This window comes from Eumetopias jubatus, unplaced genomic scaffold (genome assembly GCF_037043125.1).
Source record: "Eumetopias jubatus isolate StellerSeaLion01/CBP00866 unplaced genomic scaffold, mEumJub1_p1.0 scaffold_8, whole genome shotgun sequence".
In the NCBI taxonomy this organism is placed as follows: Eukaryota; Metazoa; Chordata; class Mammalia; order Carnivora; family Otariidae; genus Eumetopias; species Eumetopias jubatus.
Window position 1 is genome coordinate 70,969,531 of NW_028274814.1, and position 17,257 is coordinate 70,986,787.

The window sequence follows — 17,257 nt, forward strand, 5'->3', positions numbered from 1 at the left end:
GTCCACTCTCTTCTCTTCCTTCCTTTCTTCTCCCTCTTTTGCTTTCTTGTTTCTCTACCTTCCTGAGTCCCAGGTAGCCCCTGGCACAATGTTTTACATGTTTGATGCTCTCTAAAGACATCTTAGATTTTTTTGGTGAATTGAGTCAGATTAGTTACATAGCTGTAAGAGTGAGCCCATATGATTGGAAATGCTTGGTGAAATTTATGCTATATACATACTGTGCATAAACAAATAAATCTGTGCATTGTGTTATGATCAGATATTTTCTGGTACTTGTACAGAGAAATGCTTTGCATATTGAAGTAATTCTATAAAAGTCACAATATTAAAAAAAATTCTATTCTGCCTAATAATTAGTGGATGGTGGTTGTATTTTTCTTAATATTAGGAACAACAAAACCATATCCTGCTGATATCGTAGTTCAGTTCAAGGACATATATGCACTGATGGGCCAAAATGTGACGTTAGAGTGTTTCGCACTTGGCAAGTAAGTATACTTATATTTTTTATTAATATATGTAGAAATATATTAATCTTTGTACCATTTTAGGAAATCAATGATGTAATTGTTTAGTTATATACTAACAAAGTACTAGACTTTGAACTATTGTGGACCTTTAGCTTTTGTTATTTCCTGTTTAAAGTCCAGTTCCGGATATCCGATGGAGGAAGGTCCTAGAACCCATGCCAAGTACTGCTGAGATCAGCACCTCTGGGGCTGTCCTCAAGATCTTCAATATTCAGCTAGAAGATGAAGGCACATATGAATGTGAGGCTGAGAACAATAGAGGAAAGGATAAATACCAGGCAAGGATTTATGTTCAAGGTAGACATGTTTTTTTCAATTTTTTATAAATTGCGTCAATATCTTACTTATAGCCATTTCCATACTTAAAGAGTGAGTATATAATGAATAATAGTTTAAAAACAGTGATGTTTATTATATTATGCAAAAAGAGAATATTTATCTTATGTCTAAGTCTCAAATATGGCTTATGGAAGTTATGAACTTATACCATTACCATCATACTAACATCAATGGATTGGTAGTAGTGTCCTTGATAATTTTCAGAAAATACAATTACTATAACTTGTATACTCCCTCCATTCTTCTTTTTTTCCAGTACCTTTTTATTCGTAGAAGAAACTATGCATTATGACTTGGTCCAAGCTACTGGCTTGCAAACTTGTGTTTGCTTCAAAATCACATGGAGGGCTTGTTAAAACACAGATAACTGGTTCCCAGAGTTTCTGAGTTACAAGTTCTATTTGGGGCCCAAGATTTGTATTTCTGACAAGGTCCTAGGAGATGCTAATGCTACCAGACCAGGAACTACTACAGTTTGAGAATCACTGCTCTAAGGAAACATTTTTTTTTTCTTGACACAATTTTCTTGGCACAAGTGTTTGATTCAAACACATTGAAATAAACTTATATTTAGGAGGATAGAATGTTGATTTTCAGGGAACACTTGAAACTTTTCATACTGAAATCATTTCCATAATGTTCCACAATATAAAACTTACAGGTCACAACTGAGTAAATGTCTAAAGTTTCAATAAGACCATTCATTTAAAGGATAAGCATACACTGAGTGTCTACTCAGAGGCACACACTCTGACAGGAACAAGGAGAAGTAGATAAAAGAAATACTATCTCTGTCCTTAAGGTATTCATACTCTATACAAAACCTCCAAATTTATACAAGTATACACAGGCAAAGGAGCATACACTTCCACACACACATGCATATGCACACACACAAACATGCATAGTTATAAAGAAAATTATGACAATGCACTATGGAAATTTATACAGGATATTGATGAAGTATATGGTAAGGGGTAGCTTAACCATGCTGACAAGATGGATGATAGGATAAACTGCAGATGAATACCAGAATGAGGAGACAGCTTGTGGTCCCTACCTGGAGCCCAGGCCTCTGTCTGTACAGGCATGAAGTCAGTGCCTCCAGTGGGCCTAGTATCATCTCATAGAATCCAGCAGGATTAGGCTCATTTTGCCTTTACCCTGTTTGTTTCTTTTGGCGTAGAAAGCCACGGCCTCTAGGCCTCCCTCATCGCCTGAGCTTTAACACCCACACAGCTCTGCACCCATCCTGTTCCACCTCCATCTCCTCCCCATGCCCAGCTTCTGAAGCCTTTGCACCATGCTTTCTAAAACACACAGTCTGCTATTGTTACAATCCCCTATATTCTCAACTTCTACGTAACTTCTACTCTGAACTTCTCACCCTAACTAAAACGTGGTTCTCCCTTAAAGACACTGCTTCCTCTCAAGCAGTGGCTAATTTTTCTTCCACAGCTCTTTTCCCCTTTGACTTGTAATATAACTGCTCTTCTTGCTCCTCATGCCATTTATAGACTATCTTCCCTTTTTCCTTTAAACATCCAGTTAACAATCTATCTGGATACCCACCTTGTTTCTTTTTTTTTTTTTTTTTTAAGATTTTATTTATTTGACAGAGAGACACAGCGAGAGAGGGAACACAAGCAGGGGGAGTGAGAGAGGGAGAAGCAGGCTTCCCGCCGAGCAGGGAGCCCAATGCGGGGCTTGATCCCAGGACCCTGGGACCATGACCTGAGCTGAAGGCAGACGCGTAACGACTGAGCCACGCGTAATGACTGAGCCACCCTGGCGCCCCCCCCACCTTGTTTCTTTAAAATTTTTACTCTTGTCAGGTCTTACAAACTAGAACACTACTCTTGATATTCTTAGTGACATCAAAATCAACTTTGACTATGATTATTTTTTTAGTAGTTTTGCCTCTCGGTTCTATTGAACTCCTCTTCTCCGATGATCTTGTCCTTCAGTCTACCTCAGCAGCCCACTCCCAAGGCCACACTTTAGACCTCATTGTTGCCAAAAAGTACGATCCCTTTAGAACCTCAATCTCACACATTTCTTTCACTAACCACTACCTCCTATCTTTCCAGTTCAGTCTCTCTAATACCCTGAGACTCTACTACCAGGAGCTATGATCAATTAATCTAACAATGGTTTAATTTTCCTTCACATTCCCTAACACCTACTCACCTCTTCCCTAAATCTGTGATCAATCATTATTTTTCCCCTGTACACCCTCCCAGCACACTCACCACTCTCTACTTTGTCTTACTACCTTTATAGAAGGCTAACCCTGGAAAAATCTAGCTCTCCGCCTATCAGAGCCTGAACCCAGGAACTTGAGTACGATTTAGATAAACACTAGTATGCTGATTAGTTCATTTTAAATTAATGATCACTAGATTCAAGTGGGTCTTTAGTGTTGCCTGGCAATTATACACAATTCCCAAGGTCCACTTATGTCCACTTACCCACTCTCTTAGAGATGATCTTCTCATGCTTTCACAGTTTCCTTTAAACCCTTAACACCTCCTCCTCCAAACTTATGCTGAGCTGATAACTTGGCTTCTTCTTTGACAGAGAAAATGAAAGATCAAATTAGAACTCCCACAAGCTCCCACCCCACATCTACCCAATACCAACATCTTTACCCCTCTCTTACGGCTTTGGATTCAGTTGCTATCTGAGGCCAACATCATTACTATGTGTTTGATTCTACCCTCCTACCCTCCTTCTTTTCAATTTTTCTTCTTTTTTAAATGCACTCTTATTGAATTTTCATCCCTCCTTCTCTGCTGGAATCGTTCTTCCCATGACCACCAATAACATCATGTTGCTGAAGTGGATGGCCACTTCTCAGCTGTAACTTACTTGATCCAACAGCAGCAGTCACCACTGACCATGCACTCCTCCACCATTCACCCTCCGTGCTTGGCATCTGGAACCTACACTTTGCTAACGTCATTGTACACCACTTGCATTCTCCTCCTCACCCCATGCCCTCTGAACACGGGAGCAATCAGGGTTTGTCTCTGAAAGTCTTCTTGATTTCATTTCCAACCTTTATGATCAAGGCTTTAATGAGGCTCTACACCCTGAAAATTCTGACCCAGACACCTCCCCTGAATTCCAGATTTGTGTATTCAGTACACCAACAAAATTCACTTGATACATATCAAATATGCACAGATAGCCTCCTTAAGTGAGGAAAATTCTGGTTAGACTCTTATATTTGTTAAATAAACCTATCACTCTACCAGGTTTCTAGAGCTTACAGATCTGTTTTTATTCATACATATTAAGAACACTGCATTCCAGGTTCTTTTTTTAATTATTATTATGTTATGTTAATCACCATACATTACATCATTAGTTTTTGATGTAGTGTTCCATGATTCATTGTTTGCGTAAAACACCCACTGCTCCATGCAGTACGTGCCCTCCATAATATCCATCACCAGGCTAGCTCATCCCCCCACACCCCTCCCGTCTAGAACCCTCAGTTTCTCAGAATCCATAGTCTCTCATGGTTCGTCTTCCCCTCCAATTTCCCCCCCTTCATTTTCCCCTTCCAGGTTCTTAGCAGAGGTCTAAATGTCTAATATCTAATTCCTTAGAAGAATCAAGGTGACAGAGCAGATATTTATAAAGGAATATTATTAAGGGAGCTATTTTACTTTACTAATTTTACTAATCAAGGCACTTTACTAATCAAGGGAACTCAGTTTTTCTCTTTTGGTCTAATCAAATAACCAGAAGGTTACATAATTAAATCATAGATAGAATGTATCAAGTTGATTCAATTATTTAGTCTTCTCATTGTATTTTTTAATGTGATATTTTGTGTCACCTGTTTGAGGCCAAGGCAGGGAAGGGAAGGTGCTCATATTCCTGTTTTATTGCCAAGATTGTGTACAAAATAAAACCTCTATCAATTAACATAATATTCTTATCAATATTTAATTTTTATAATTACATGTTACAAAAATGTAATGATAAGTGAAAATATACTAAATCAGATTATAGTACTCTAAACATATATATATATATATATACACACATACATATATATAATATTGATGGGGTTCAGTGAGATCATAAAAATGTTTTATGTTCTTTTTTATTTATGTGTATTAAATACTTTCTGTAAGTTATGTATATTATTTTGTCATAAAATGTATATACCAAAGTTTTATTTTTCAGAGAAAATAAAACACTCCCTCCACTCAGGATTCTCTCCTCCTACCTCCTTCTTTATTTTATGTTAATTTGTTTACCTACATTTATTTAAACTATTTAACTTAAATAAATGCTCAAAAAGATTATCACATTGTTCATTTGCTTCCTCTCCAGAAATATATTTTCTTTTGGGAAATACCTAATGTTTTTCTCTAGGTACCAGAAGATCAGATCATCAATTTCACTCAAGCATAGATTTCAGCAATTATAGCTACTGTATGATCAAGCCATTTTTCTAATCCTACAGTAAGATGTGACTGCGGCCACTAGCAGAAAGTTACATCAAAAGGAGGAGACCCGAGGGAGTGGGAAAAGATGTGATTCTTTATTCTAAAAGGGAAACATAGTGTCATAGTCAATGAAGACATAATTCTTTAAAACCTTAATTGTCATTTTGAAGGACTTAAGTTATAAGAAAAAGATCAATTACTTTAGTGTTATTCATGAATTAGCTCTCTAACAAAACATGGTTCACAAAGAAAAATAATTATGAATTGAGTTATAGTTACTTCATGTTGTAACAGTGTAGGATAACGTTTACCTGAAGACCTATGGAAATACAATTTCAAAGGCTCTAACACTGATTTTATGGCATATACGATATCTGGTGTATTCTCCAGAAGGTCGACTAAATGTAGTATTTGTATTCTTGAGATTATTATGAGTGTTGAGATTTGCATTTGACATTTACAATGTTCTTTACTTTTCAGCATTTCCTGAGTGGGTAGAACATATCAACGACACAGAGGTGGATATAGGCAGTGATCTCTATTGGCCTTGCGTGGCCACAGGGAAGCCCATCCCTACGATCCGATGGCTGAAAAATGGATATGCGGTATGTATGTTCCGTCGTTTTGCAGTTCTTGAGTTCGTGTTCAGGCAACATTTTCAGTGGTCCTGGGATAAATTTAGCAAGAGAGTGAACAGAGTAAGGGTATCTGGGCCCTGAAATAAAAAAAAAAAAGTCTTCTATAAAAGGCAAACAAGAAAGTGAGCATAAAGTATCTTCTTTCAGGTTAATCAACTGTCTGCAATCTTATGTCTACCTTCTCTCTTTCTCTCTCATTTTTCCCTTTGTTCCACATTTTACCCTTCTTCCTACTCATCCATCTCTACTACCTGATGTTGTCCTCTTTTTTTTTGCCACTATTTCCCTGACCCCACAGAAACAGAGGTAAGAGGGAAGGTTCTACCTTTAGCCCTGGGGACAAGTAACAGCAGTGGGGCCTTTTTCTACCTTCCCTCTGTAATCTCCCAGCTGGGCCAAGAGGGAAAAAGTGGACTCTCAGCTCAGTAGGATGAATAGCACAAGAGCCACTGGGCGTGGTAAGTGGGTTTTCCTTTCCCATGCCCTGAAAAACCTTCTGTATTGGACTTCATTAACAGTGGGGGCAAAATAATGTATCTAAATGAAAAGTCAAACAAGCCCAAACCAAAATAAAATGTTTATATTAAGGTTTATCAAGAAACTGTGTTTTACTTTGTGTTCTTTTCAGTATCATAAAGGGGAATTGAGACTGTATGACGTGACTTTTGACAATGCTGGCATGTACCAGTGCATAGCTGAAAACACACATGGGGCCATCTATGCAAATGCGGAGTTGAAGATCTTGGGTCAGTACTATTTCTAGTTTCTGTTAACGTTCAGCAAGAAAGCAATGCATTCCACAATGATCATAGGGTTTCCGTAGATCACACTTGATTATTTCTTGAATTGCTAAAGTTAAAAACTTTGAAAAATGGGGTTTGGAACAGGATGATATTATTGTTTTATTTCTATTTCTTTTCTTTCATTAGAGAACAGCAAATAAATTAGAGGCAACACAGAGTACAATAGTCTTAAAACATCTTTAAGCAAACTTGACACATGCCAGTTTTTACAAGTCTTGTTCTCTCCTGTGTCTGGGCTGTTAAATACTGCTTGAAAATCACATTGTGATGATTGATGCTTCCACAATGCATATGACCCAGGCTCAGATGGATCTTGGGCACTTGCTAGTTTTAGCACTCTTTGGATCTCATGCCCTGCAGTTGCTATTTAAAATCTTTAGGACATTCCTCAAGCTCTTTACCCTGCTCTGACTCTTACTTGGTATCACTTTTTTACTCCTCCATGAAAATTGAAACCCTTTGAAATAAAATATTTCTATTTCTCATCCCTCATTCAAAAGTATTTAAATCTTTACTACACTTGCCCTTTCATATTCTCTATCCAGAGGAATAAGTATTTGTCCTTTCCAAAAACAGGCATACCTCATATTATTGCACTTCACAAATACTGCGTTTTTGCAAATTGAAGGTTTGTGCCAACCCTGCATCAGGCAAGTCTCTAGGTGCTATATTTCCAACAGCATTTGCTTACTTTGTGTCTCTGTGTCGCAATACTTTAACCTTTTTCGTTATTATTATATTTGGTATGTTGATCTGTGATCATTGGTCTTTTTTTATTAACATACAATGTATTATTTGTTTCAGGAGTACAGGTCTGTGATTCATCAGTCTTACACAATTCACCATGCTCACCATAGCACATACCCTCCCCAATGTCTATCACCCAGCCAACCCATCTCCCCTCCCCCACCCAGCAACCTTCAGTTTGTTTCCTGAGATCAAGAGTCTCTTACGGTTTGTCTCCCTCTCTGGTTTTGTCTTCTTTCATTTTTCCCTCCCTTCCCCTATGATCCTCTGTCTTGTTCCTCAAATTCCTCATATCAGTGAGATCATATGATACTTATCTTTCTCTGATTGACTTATTTCGCTTAGCATAATACCCTCTAGTTCCATCCACATTGTTGCAAATGGCAAGATTTCATTTTTTGATGGCTGTATAATATTCAGTGTGTGTGTGTGTGTGTGTGTGTGTGTGTGTGTGTGTGTGTACCGCATCTTTATCCATTCATCTATTGATGGACATCTAAGCTCTTTCCATAGTTTGGCTGTTGTGGACATTGCTGCTATAAACATTGGGGTGTACGTACCCCTTCAGATCAATGCATTTGTATCATTTGGGTAAATACCCAGTAGTGCAATTGCTGAGTCATAGGGTCGCTCTGTTTTAAACTTTTTGAGGAACCTCCATACTGTTTTCCAGAGTGGTTGCACCAGCTTGCATTCCCACCAACAGTGTAGGAGGGTTCCCCTTTCTCTGCATCCTTGCTAACATCTATCGTTTCCTGACTTGTTAATTTTAGCCATTCTGACTGGTGTGAGGTGGCATCTCATTGAGGTTTTGATTTGTATTTCCCTGATGCCGAGTAATGTTGAGCACTTTTTCGTGTGTCTGTCGGGATCATTGTCTTTGATATTACTGTTGTAATTGTTTTCAGTCACCATGAACCACACTCATATAAGATGGTGAACCTAATCAATAAATGTGTGTGTTCTGATTGCCCCACCAACCGGGCTTTCCCCCATCTCTCTCCCTCACCTTGGGCCTCCCTATTCTCTGAGACACAAAAATATTGAGATTAAGTCAATAGCCTCTAAGTGTTCAAGTAAAAGAAAGAGTCAGACATCTCTCACTCTCACACAAAAGCTAGAAATGATTAAGCTCGTGAGGAAGGAATATCAAAAGCTGAGAGGCTGAAAGCTAGGCCTCTAGTACTAACCAGTCAGCCAAGTTGTGAATGCAAAGGTAAAGTTCTTGAGATTAAAAGTGCTACCCCAGTGAATACATGAATGATAAGAAAGCAGAACAGCCTTATTGCTAATATGGAGGAAGTTTAGTGGTCTGAAGAGATCAGACCAGCCACAACATTGCCTTAAGCCAGAGCTTAATCCAGAGCAAGGCTCTTAACTCTTTAATTCTGTGAAGGCTGAGAGAGGTAAGGAAGCTGTAGAAGAAAAGGCTAACACTCTTGTTAGGGGCTAATGCAACTGGTGACTTTAAATTGAAGCCAGTGCTCATCTGCCATTCTGAAAATCATAGGGCCATTAAGAATTATGCTACATCTAATCTGCCTGTGCTCTGAATGTTTTGTTGCCATCCAACAAAGCCTGGATGACAGCACATCTGTTGACAACATGGCTTACTGAGTATTTTAAGCCCTCTGTTGAGAAATACTGCTCAGGAAAAAATGATTTCTTTCAAAATATTCCTGCTCCTTTACATGGTTCCTGGTCACCCAAGAACTCTGATGGAGATATACACGAGGTTAATGTTCTTTTCATGCCTGCTAACACAACATTCATTCTGCAACCCATGGATCAAGGAGCAGTTTTGACTTTCAAGTTTTATTATTTAAGAACTACATTTCATAAGGCTCTAAGTGTCACAGATGGTGAATTTTGTAATGCATCTGAGCAAAGTAAATTGAAAAACTTTTGAAAATGATTCACTATTCTAAATACCATTAAGAACATTCATGATTCATGGGAAGATGTCAAAATATCAACATAGGCAGGAATTTGGAAGTTGATTCCAATCCTCATGGATGACTTTGAGGGGTTCAAGACTTCAGTGGAGGAAGTAACTTGTAGATATGGTGAAAATAGCAAGAGAACTAGAATTAAAAGTAGAGCTTGAGGATGTGACTGAATTGTTACAATTTTATGATAGTACTTGAGTGGATGAAGAGTTGCTTCTTATGGATGAGGAAAGAATGTGGTTTTTGAGATAGAATCTACTCTTGCTGAAGATTCTGTGAAGATTGTTGAAATGACAACAAAGGAATTAGAATATTATATCAACTTAGTTGATAAAACAGCAGTAGGGTTTGAGAGGATTGACTCCAATTTTGAAAGAAGTTCAATTGTGGTTAAAATGCTATCAAGCAGCATCACATGCTGCAGAGAAATCTTTCATGAAAGGATTAATGAATCAATGAGAGAAACTTCAGAGTCATCTTATTTTAAGAAATTGCCATAGACACCCCAACCTTCAGCAACCATCACCTTGATCAGTCAGCAGCCATCAACATGGAGGCAAGATCTTCCACCAGCAAAATTATTATGACTAGCTGAAAGCTCATTTGGTGGTTAACATTTTTTAGCAATATTTTAAAATTAAGGTATGTACATTGTTTTTTTTTAGACATAATGCCACTGCACGCTTAATAGACTATATAGTATAGTGTAAACATAACTTTTACATGTACTGGTAAACAAAAAAACTCATTTTTCTCGCTTATTGTGATATTTGTTTTATTGGGGTGGTCTGGAACCTAACCTGCAATAGCTTGAGGTATGCCTGTAATCTCTTTACCTCTGCCCTATATTCATTTCTTCTCCCTTACTTGATATGAACAGGTATCTCTTCTCCACGTACATATGTGTGTTCGTATTTCTCATGCAGCCTCTTCTTCATGTTTTATTCTTGCATTCTCTACACCTTTGTCTTTGGTGACTCCATGTTTTCATACCTCCCAGATTATTTCTTCTCAGTCACTTTCATTTTCTTCTCTTTACCCCTTCCTCTGCTCAGTTAGAAATCTTGCTCACTCCCAGAGTTCCTTCTATGATTTCATTCTATTCTCTTCCCTTTTTCATGTGTTCTATATTGTTATTCTTAAATTATTGTTATTTTCAAATTTTTAAAAATCCTGGATAATTTCTTCTTTTCCTCCCATTAACTATCAATGATTCTTTAATTTATATCACTGGCCCAGATTTTTATCCTCAGCTTCAAGCTCAACATAAAGCTTCCTAATAGAAATCTTCATGTGGTAACCTCACAAATAACCCGAACCTAGTGTGTCTGAAGCTAAATTCATTATCTCTTACCTGCATCCACAGTGTCTCCTGGAAAATTCTGTTCTATAGAATGACACAATTAACTACATCCTTTCTTCCTATTACATCTACTAAATTTCTCAATGTTACTCCATAAATCTCACATTCTCTTTACATTCATTACAACTGCTTTAATTAAGGTCTTACTGTATTATGTCCTTTTCATTTTATTTGAGGTAGCTGTCATCAGCTTTAGTCATATGAATCTAGGTAGCCAGGTTTTCTCTTTTACAACCAAAAAGATTGCCAAAAAGATAAAGCAGTGACTCAGTATGGTCTATTTTATTATTGCTACACCAAAGGGAAATTCTTTAGAACATTGTTATCATTACAGATTGAGTGACACTAAAAGAATATGAAAGGAAATGAGATAATTGCAAGAAATTGTTTTTAAAAATTACCTTTAAAAAGAGTTGAGGCTGGGGGACCTGGGTAGCTCCGTTGTTTAGGTGTCAGACTTGATTTCGGCTCAGGTCATGATCTCAGGGTCCTGAGATCCAACCCCATGTCAGGCTCTGCACTGAATTTGGAGTCTGCTTAAGATTCTCTCTCCTACTCCTTCTGCCCGTCCATGCTAGTGCCCACTCTCTCTCTCTAAAAGTAAATAAATAAAAATAAAAATGAGTTGAGGCCTTCTTAATTTTAAATTTCCCTGCCTCTTATTATAATGCTGAGGACAATATTCCATTTATTCCCCCCAAAGTAAAAATTCCTTCCTAATATATTTAACCTAGTTTATTTGGTTATCAAGCAAACATTCAGGTTTAGTCTTCATGCCATATTACTTTGGTCTGAGGTGCAATAAAATAGTTTTGACTCATAAGATATGAGGTGACTTTAAATGCTTTCCCAAATGTTAACATTCTATTTTTTATAAAAATTTGTTTGTCATCATACATTACAAAATTATATGAAAATTCAACTGCTCAGGCTGAAAGATCTCTCCATATTCAAACATAAAATCTTGTAATAATTTAATGACTATTATTGTAGTAATTAAATAAATAACATTTTCAGCCTGAGAGCAATGTTACTGGGCATCTTTATATTTGTTTCCATCTATTTTTGTTTACTACCTTCAGAAATAGTGTTTCTCTCTCTCTTTTCTTTTGTTATCTAGGTAATTCATTTATTCATCCACCAAATATTTTTGGGAACTTATTCTACACCAGATACCATACTTTTAATAGGCCCAGTAAAGAATGAAAGAGACAAATAATGCATGTCCTTTTCTTAGTTGGGGGAAAAATACTCCCTTATTTTTTTCCCCCTTCTAAAATATATAGGAACATAGTCTAGATTCTGTCACTATAAATTCAAGTGTTACTTAAGTATGAAGTCATTTAAACAACTGTACCAAATCAACTATTTCATTAAAACTTAACTGACTCAAGAAAAATTCTCATTTCCATATGAATTTAGATTTTTAAAATATAATCCCATTAGATTTTCTCTCATATTTGACAAGCAATATGTCACCCAAAATATCTATTGAGCCTATACAAAATACCACACACTGTGTTAGGTGTACAACACAAGTTGGTTGGTTACTTATTTATTGTTAATTATCAAAACTCAGGTTAAAGGAACAATGGGATAAATTAAATCCTTGCCATAAAAAGTGTGTCCCACAGGGCAGCAGGAGCAAAAGCAACACCTGGGAGCTTGTTAGAAGTGCTGAATCTCAGGTTCACCCCAGGCCTACTTAATCAACATTTTATCAAGATCATCAGATTATATTTATGCACAGAGAGAATTTGAGAATCATGGACTAGAGGATGAAGAGTCAACGTCTGGATGAAGATGCACTTGGGCCTAGAAAAACCTCCCAGAAGGACACAGTTACATACAGATGATTGGATGTGCAAAAATAAATGGATGAGATCCCCCAGAAGTCTGCTAAAATACAAGGAGGTTGAGAAATGAGCCAGATGTAGGAGACAGAAAAGAAAAATAGAGCATGTCATCAATAAAGTAACCTTTTATGAGACTCTATATCCTATTTTCATAATTACTGTTCTGTACTTTGATGTAAGGGGAAGCTACAGCCCGTTTCCCTCAATTATTTGCATCCATTACTCCCATAGCTGTTTGCAGGCAGGTCTGAAGGCAGAAATCTTTTTATTTTGGTATCTCATAGTGTCTGCACACAGTTGGTGCTCAATAAATGTGTGCATAGTGAAGGAGGAATCGTTGTTTAATGAAAAGAGCATGCTTGCAAATCAGAAGAAAATTGATTCAATTGTGAATCCTACCTGATCCTGCCCGGGATACCTTTGGCAAATTATATAATTATAATAGATATCAGTTCTCTCATCTGTATACTGGAGACAGTTCATGGAAAGTGTGGTTGAGAGTACTGATTATGACCATACATTAGTATTAATAATGGTGCTCAAATTCCTCCAGTCTTTCACTTAATTTCCCTTATGCAATTGAGTCAAAACAATTAAATTAGATGTTACCTTCAAGGTAAATATATACATAGCATTTGATTGTAACTAAAATTTATAATAATTAATCCTGTTATCACTAAGATTTGTACATATAAAATGGGTGAATTTTATAACTAAAATATACAACAATAAAGTTATTAAATAAAACAAAAAATATTAATACTAGGTATGGAATGTCTATTGGTTATATTTGATAATATTTGGTGAGATTAATCTTTTCTGGTGATTATTAATCAAAATAATAAAAGATGATATAGAAGAAATGTGTTTTTTTTCCCTTTTTAATGAAAGAGAAAAATAATAATTTATTTCCTTTTAGCTTTGGCTCCAACTTTTGAAATGAATCCTATGAAGAAAAAGATCTTGGCTGCTAAAGGAGGAAGGGTCATAATTGAATGCAAACCTAAAGCAGCACCTAAACCAAAATTTTCATGGAGTAAAGGAACAGAGTGGCTTGTCAATAGCAGCAGGTAAGTTCAAAAACTAGAAATCCAATTGCAATTTACTGTTTGGCGAAGTTCATTTTAAAGAGGACTTATGTAAATGTTGGTTGTTCTTACTTTTCTCCACAGAAGGTATCATAATTTAAAGATAAACAGAGGCACTTACCCTTCACTCTTATTATCTGTTATAATCAGTGTTCAATTTTTTAGGTTTCTATAATTTATAAGGAATTTAGAAAATTGAGACTCAGAAATTTTTGGTAAATTGCCCAAGGCCTCGGGAAAAAAATGAACAATGGGGAATAAAATATGATCTCTGACTTTTCCCCTTGTAACAAGGCCTCTGTATCCGTTTATGTTTGTTTTAGTTTTACACAGTTAGCCTAATAAGTATTTCAATAGGAAAAATTTTTTAAAAAGGTAATTCAAGAATAAATCACTCCTTCCCATCTTTTTAAATGAACAGGAATTTCTCATCTTCCTAATAAGCAGACCATTACCTGCTTTAAGATAAAACATAAAACTGAAGTTCCTAACAAGATAAAACATAAAACTACTTCCTAACAAGTAGACCATTGGTAGCTTTAAGATAAAACATAAAACGTGTGACTTGTGTAGTATTTATTTAAAAACCACACTGAATGGTTTCTTTAAATTTCCTAGAGGAAGATATGGTAATACTGAGTACTAAAGTGCAAAAGTACTCAGTTGAGTGCTAAAGTACAGAGAAAAGAAAGCCAGGTTAGGAAATGGGATGTGAAAGTGAGGGAGAAGGAAACATTCCAGGCAGTGAATATTTAATAGTAAATATTTAATATTTATATTTACTTTACTAAATATTAATATTTAAACAATTAAGTTAGATTAGATTAGAATAGTAAAGAAGCATGTACAAAGGGCCTGGGGCAGAGAGTATAGGATGGTGAAGAATGTAAGACCTAAAATCAATATGGTTTGTCCTTAGAGGAAAATGGAGAAGAGTTTTAAGAGATGAGACATAATAATCCAGATCATCAATAATGTTTTTTGCTAGGGGGCTTGAACCTCATCTTTGAGTAATGGAATCTGTCTAAAGGTGTAAATAATGGAGGAAAATGTAGATTTTTGCCTATTAAAGGAATATACTAGCAAAAGTGTATAAGAGATATTCTTCACAACAATCCAAAAAAGTAGGTAAGATAGGTATTATTATCTCTATTTTGATGTATCTAAAGGCTGGAAAGGTTAAAGTAGCCTTTTGAAAGTATATTGATAATCTCCAAACTGAAACTTGAACTTGTGGAATGAACCTATGCCAACACAGTTCTCTTATTAAGGATGATCACAAGTATGGCTGTGTATGGAACAAAGATAGGTTGGGTCGGGGAGAGGGAGTACACAGGAACAGCAGTTATTTCCCTGAACACATTAACTTTTAAAGTGAATATGCTTGACTAAGTTTTTAAGACTTTCGCAAAATGATGCTAGAAGAATCAGTGTTAAAGGAAGAATTAATTTGTTTGATTTTCTGATGAAACATTAACAATCAGACAATGAGCAATGCAGAGATGTGATCAAAAGGTAGTCCCATTTCTAGGTACTTACTCCTGCAACAAACTTGTGGCACAGCACTCCCCCTTAGACCCACCGTTAACTCTGTCCCCTAAATAAAAAAAATAAAAAAAATAAAATCTTGCTCTGATTCTGATGAGGACCAATGAATGCTACAAGTCTCTCCAACCAAGGATTTCTTAGAACCGTGTTTCATGGATTTATTTTTCCTAAATATCAACATCTGTTCAAAAAAAGGAAAAGAAAGGTCTAGCTCCTAAAATCTTACTATTTTAATCCTGTCAGAATATTTTTAGTCTTTGAATCAAATTGGGTTACTTCTTGACAAAAGAGTCTATAAATCCAGTTTTTGCTCACTACTTTAATCCATTCATATTTTAGGTTATAAGCACCACTTTATAATAGATACAGTACTTCATGTAAAAAATAAAGTTAACTATTGTAAAATAGTATGCATAAAGAGCAGTTCAACTAATTATTTTCAGAGAAATAAAATATTTCTGTTTCAAACTAATATCCAAGGAATAACCTGCAAAACTGTCTTTAAGCTTAACTATAATCTCATTCTGATTAATATAATCACAAAAATTGGTTCCACATTACAAAGTTACTACAAGCACTTGATTAGTGGCTTGTAAAATGGTTTAAGCAATATTTCAAATCAGTAGAGAGGAAACATAAATCTTGATGAATTGTAATTAGGTTCTCAATTGTATGATTTTACTTTGGGCTAAATGATATACCTTCTACAACAGAATTTATTTGTAGTTGTTCATTTCATATTTGATGGACTATTATCAGCTCTAACGTGATCTTTATCTGAGCCATTTATATGAGAGTATCTCCAAAATTCTTTTCTTCTCTGGAGTTAGTATGCTCTAACAGTTAATGAATAAGATGGAAGGATAGGTTAGTAAGTAAAACCGAAGTATGTCTGATGGAATGCATATTAGGAGAGAAAACCTTGGAAGCGGTATGGGATGGAGGGTGGCAGGACAACAGCAGTGCCATGTGCATGCACGTGTGTGTACATATGCATACAATACTAACTATAATTTAACAATGCTTTGCTGAAGGTGCAAAACCCTGTAAGATTGTCAAGCTTGAAAGGGAATCAAAGGACTGTGGCTCTTACTATGAGTGAGATAGAAAGTCACTGGAGAGAGTTGAGCTCTAGAGTGCTTTCACTGAGCAGAAGAGTGACATGGTGTGACTTATGTCACGTAGGTCTTCATGTCTGGCTGCTATGTGGAAAAGAGACTATGGCCAGACAAGGGTGACACAGGAGACCAGTTAGAAACTACTGCAGTAGTCCAAGAAAAAGATGAAGATCGCTTTCTTAAACAATTTGTCGATGCTGAAAAAAATATTATAAACAAAGGCTAGGATGTTTCATCTTAAAAAAATCTTACTGTCAAGTAATTTGTATAAAATGTAATGATCAGAAGATAGTGTTTGTAATCTAAGACGGAATAATAAGATATTTCATTAAATTAATTTTGTGAAGCATGCATTTCTTTCATTTGAATAGAATACTCATTTGGGAAGATGGCAGCTTGGAAATAAATAACATCACAAGGAATGATGGCGGTATCTATACATGCTTTGCAGAAAATAATAGAGGGAGGGCTAATAACACTGGCACTCTTGTTATTACAGGTAAGAAACCATTTGATTAATATTGTTTTTTTCTAGTTTAATAGTGCTTAGTTTCTAATATACTATAAGGCATGATTCAGCACTAAGCTTCTAAGACAGTTCATGTACTGATAAGTTTCCATCTCAAAAGCCTTTGGGGCAAATCTCTTCCTTAATGAAATTGTTCCTGGAATTTGAATCTGAAAACATCTTTCTCCCTTTGCTCAGAGAAATAAAAATATATTGGTATTTATTCTTTTAATGTGCCAGATAATATGGTATCTAATATTTTCTTGAATTGTGCTTCCCTCCTTTTTTTTTTTAAAAA

General features: G+C 35.9%; 1 protein-coding gene across 1 annotated transcript in view; it reads left to right on the top strand.

Moving 5' to 3' along the window:
* CNTN1 (contactin 1) overlaps nt 1-17,257 on the top strand; it is a 75,817-nt gene that overhangs the window by 22,038 nt on the left and 36,522 nt on the right. Inside the window, exons 7-12 of the mRNA XM_028123125.1 lie at nt 392-491; nt 649-830; nt 5,822-5,946; nt 6,608-6,725; nt 13,617-13,767; nt 16,823-16,950. Of these exons, the coding sequence (XP_027978926.1) occupies nt 392-491; nt 649-830; nt 5,822-5,946; nt 6,608-6,725; nt 13,617-13,767; nt 16,823-16,950 (804 nt within the window). The remainder of the gene's footprint in view (nt 1-391; nt 492-648; nt 831-5,821; nt 5,947-6,607; nt 6,726-13,616; nt 13,768-16,822; nt 16,951-17,257) is intronic.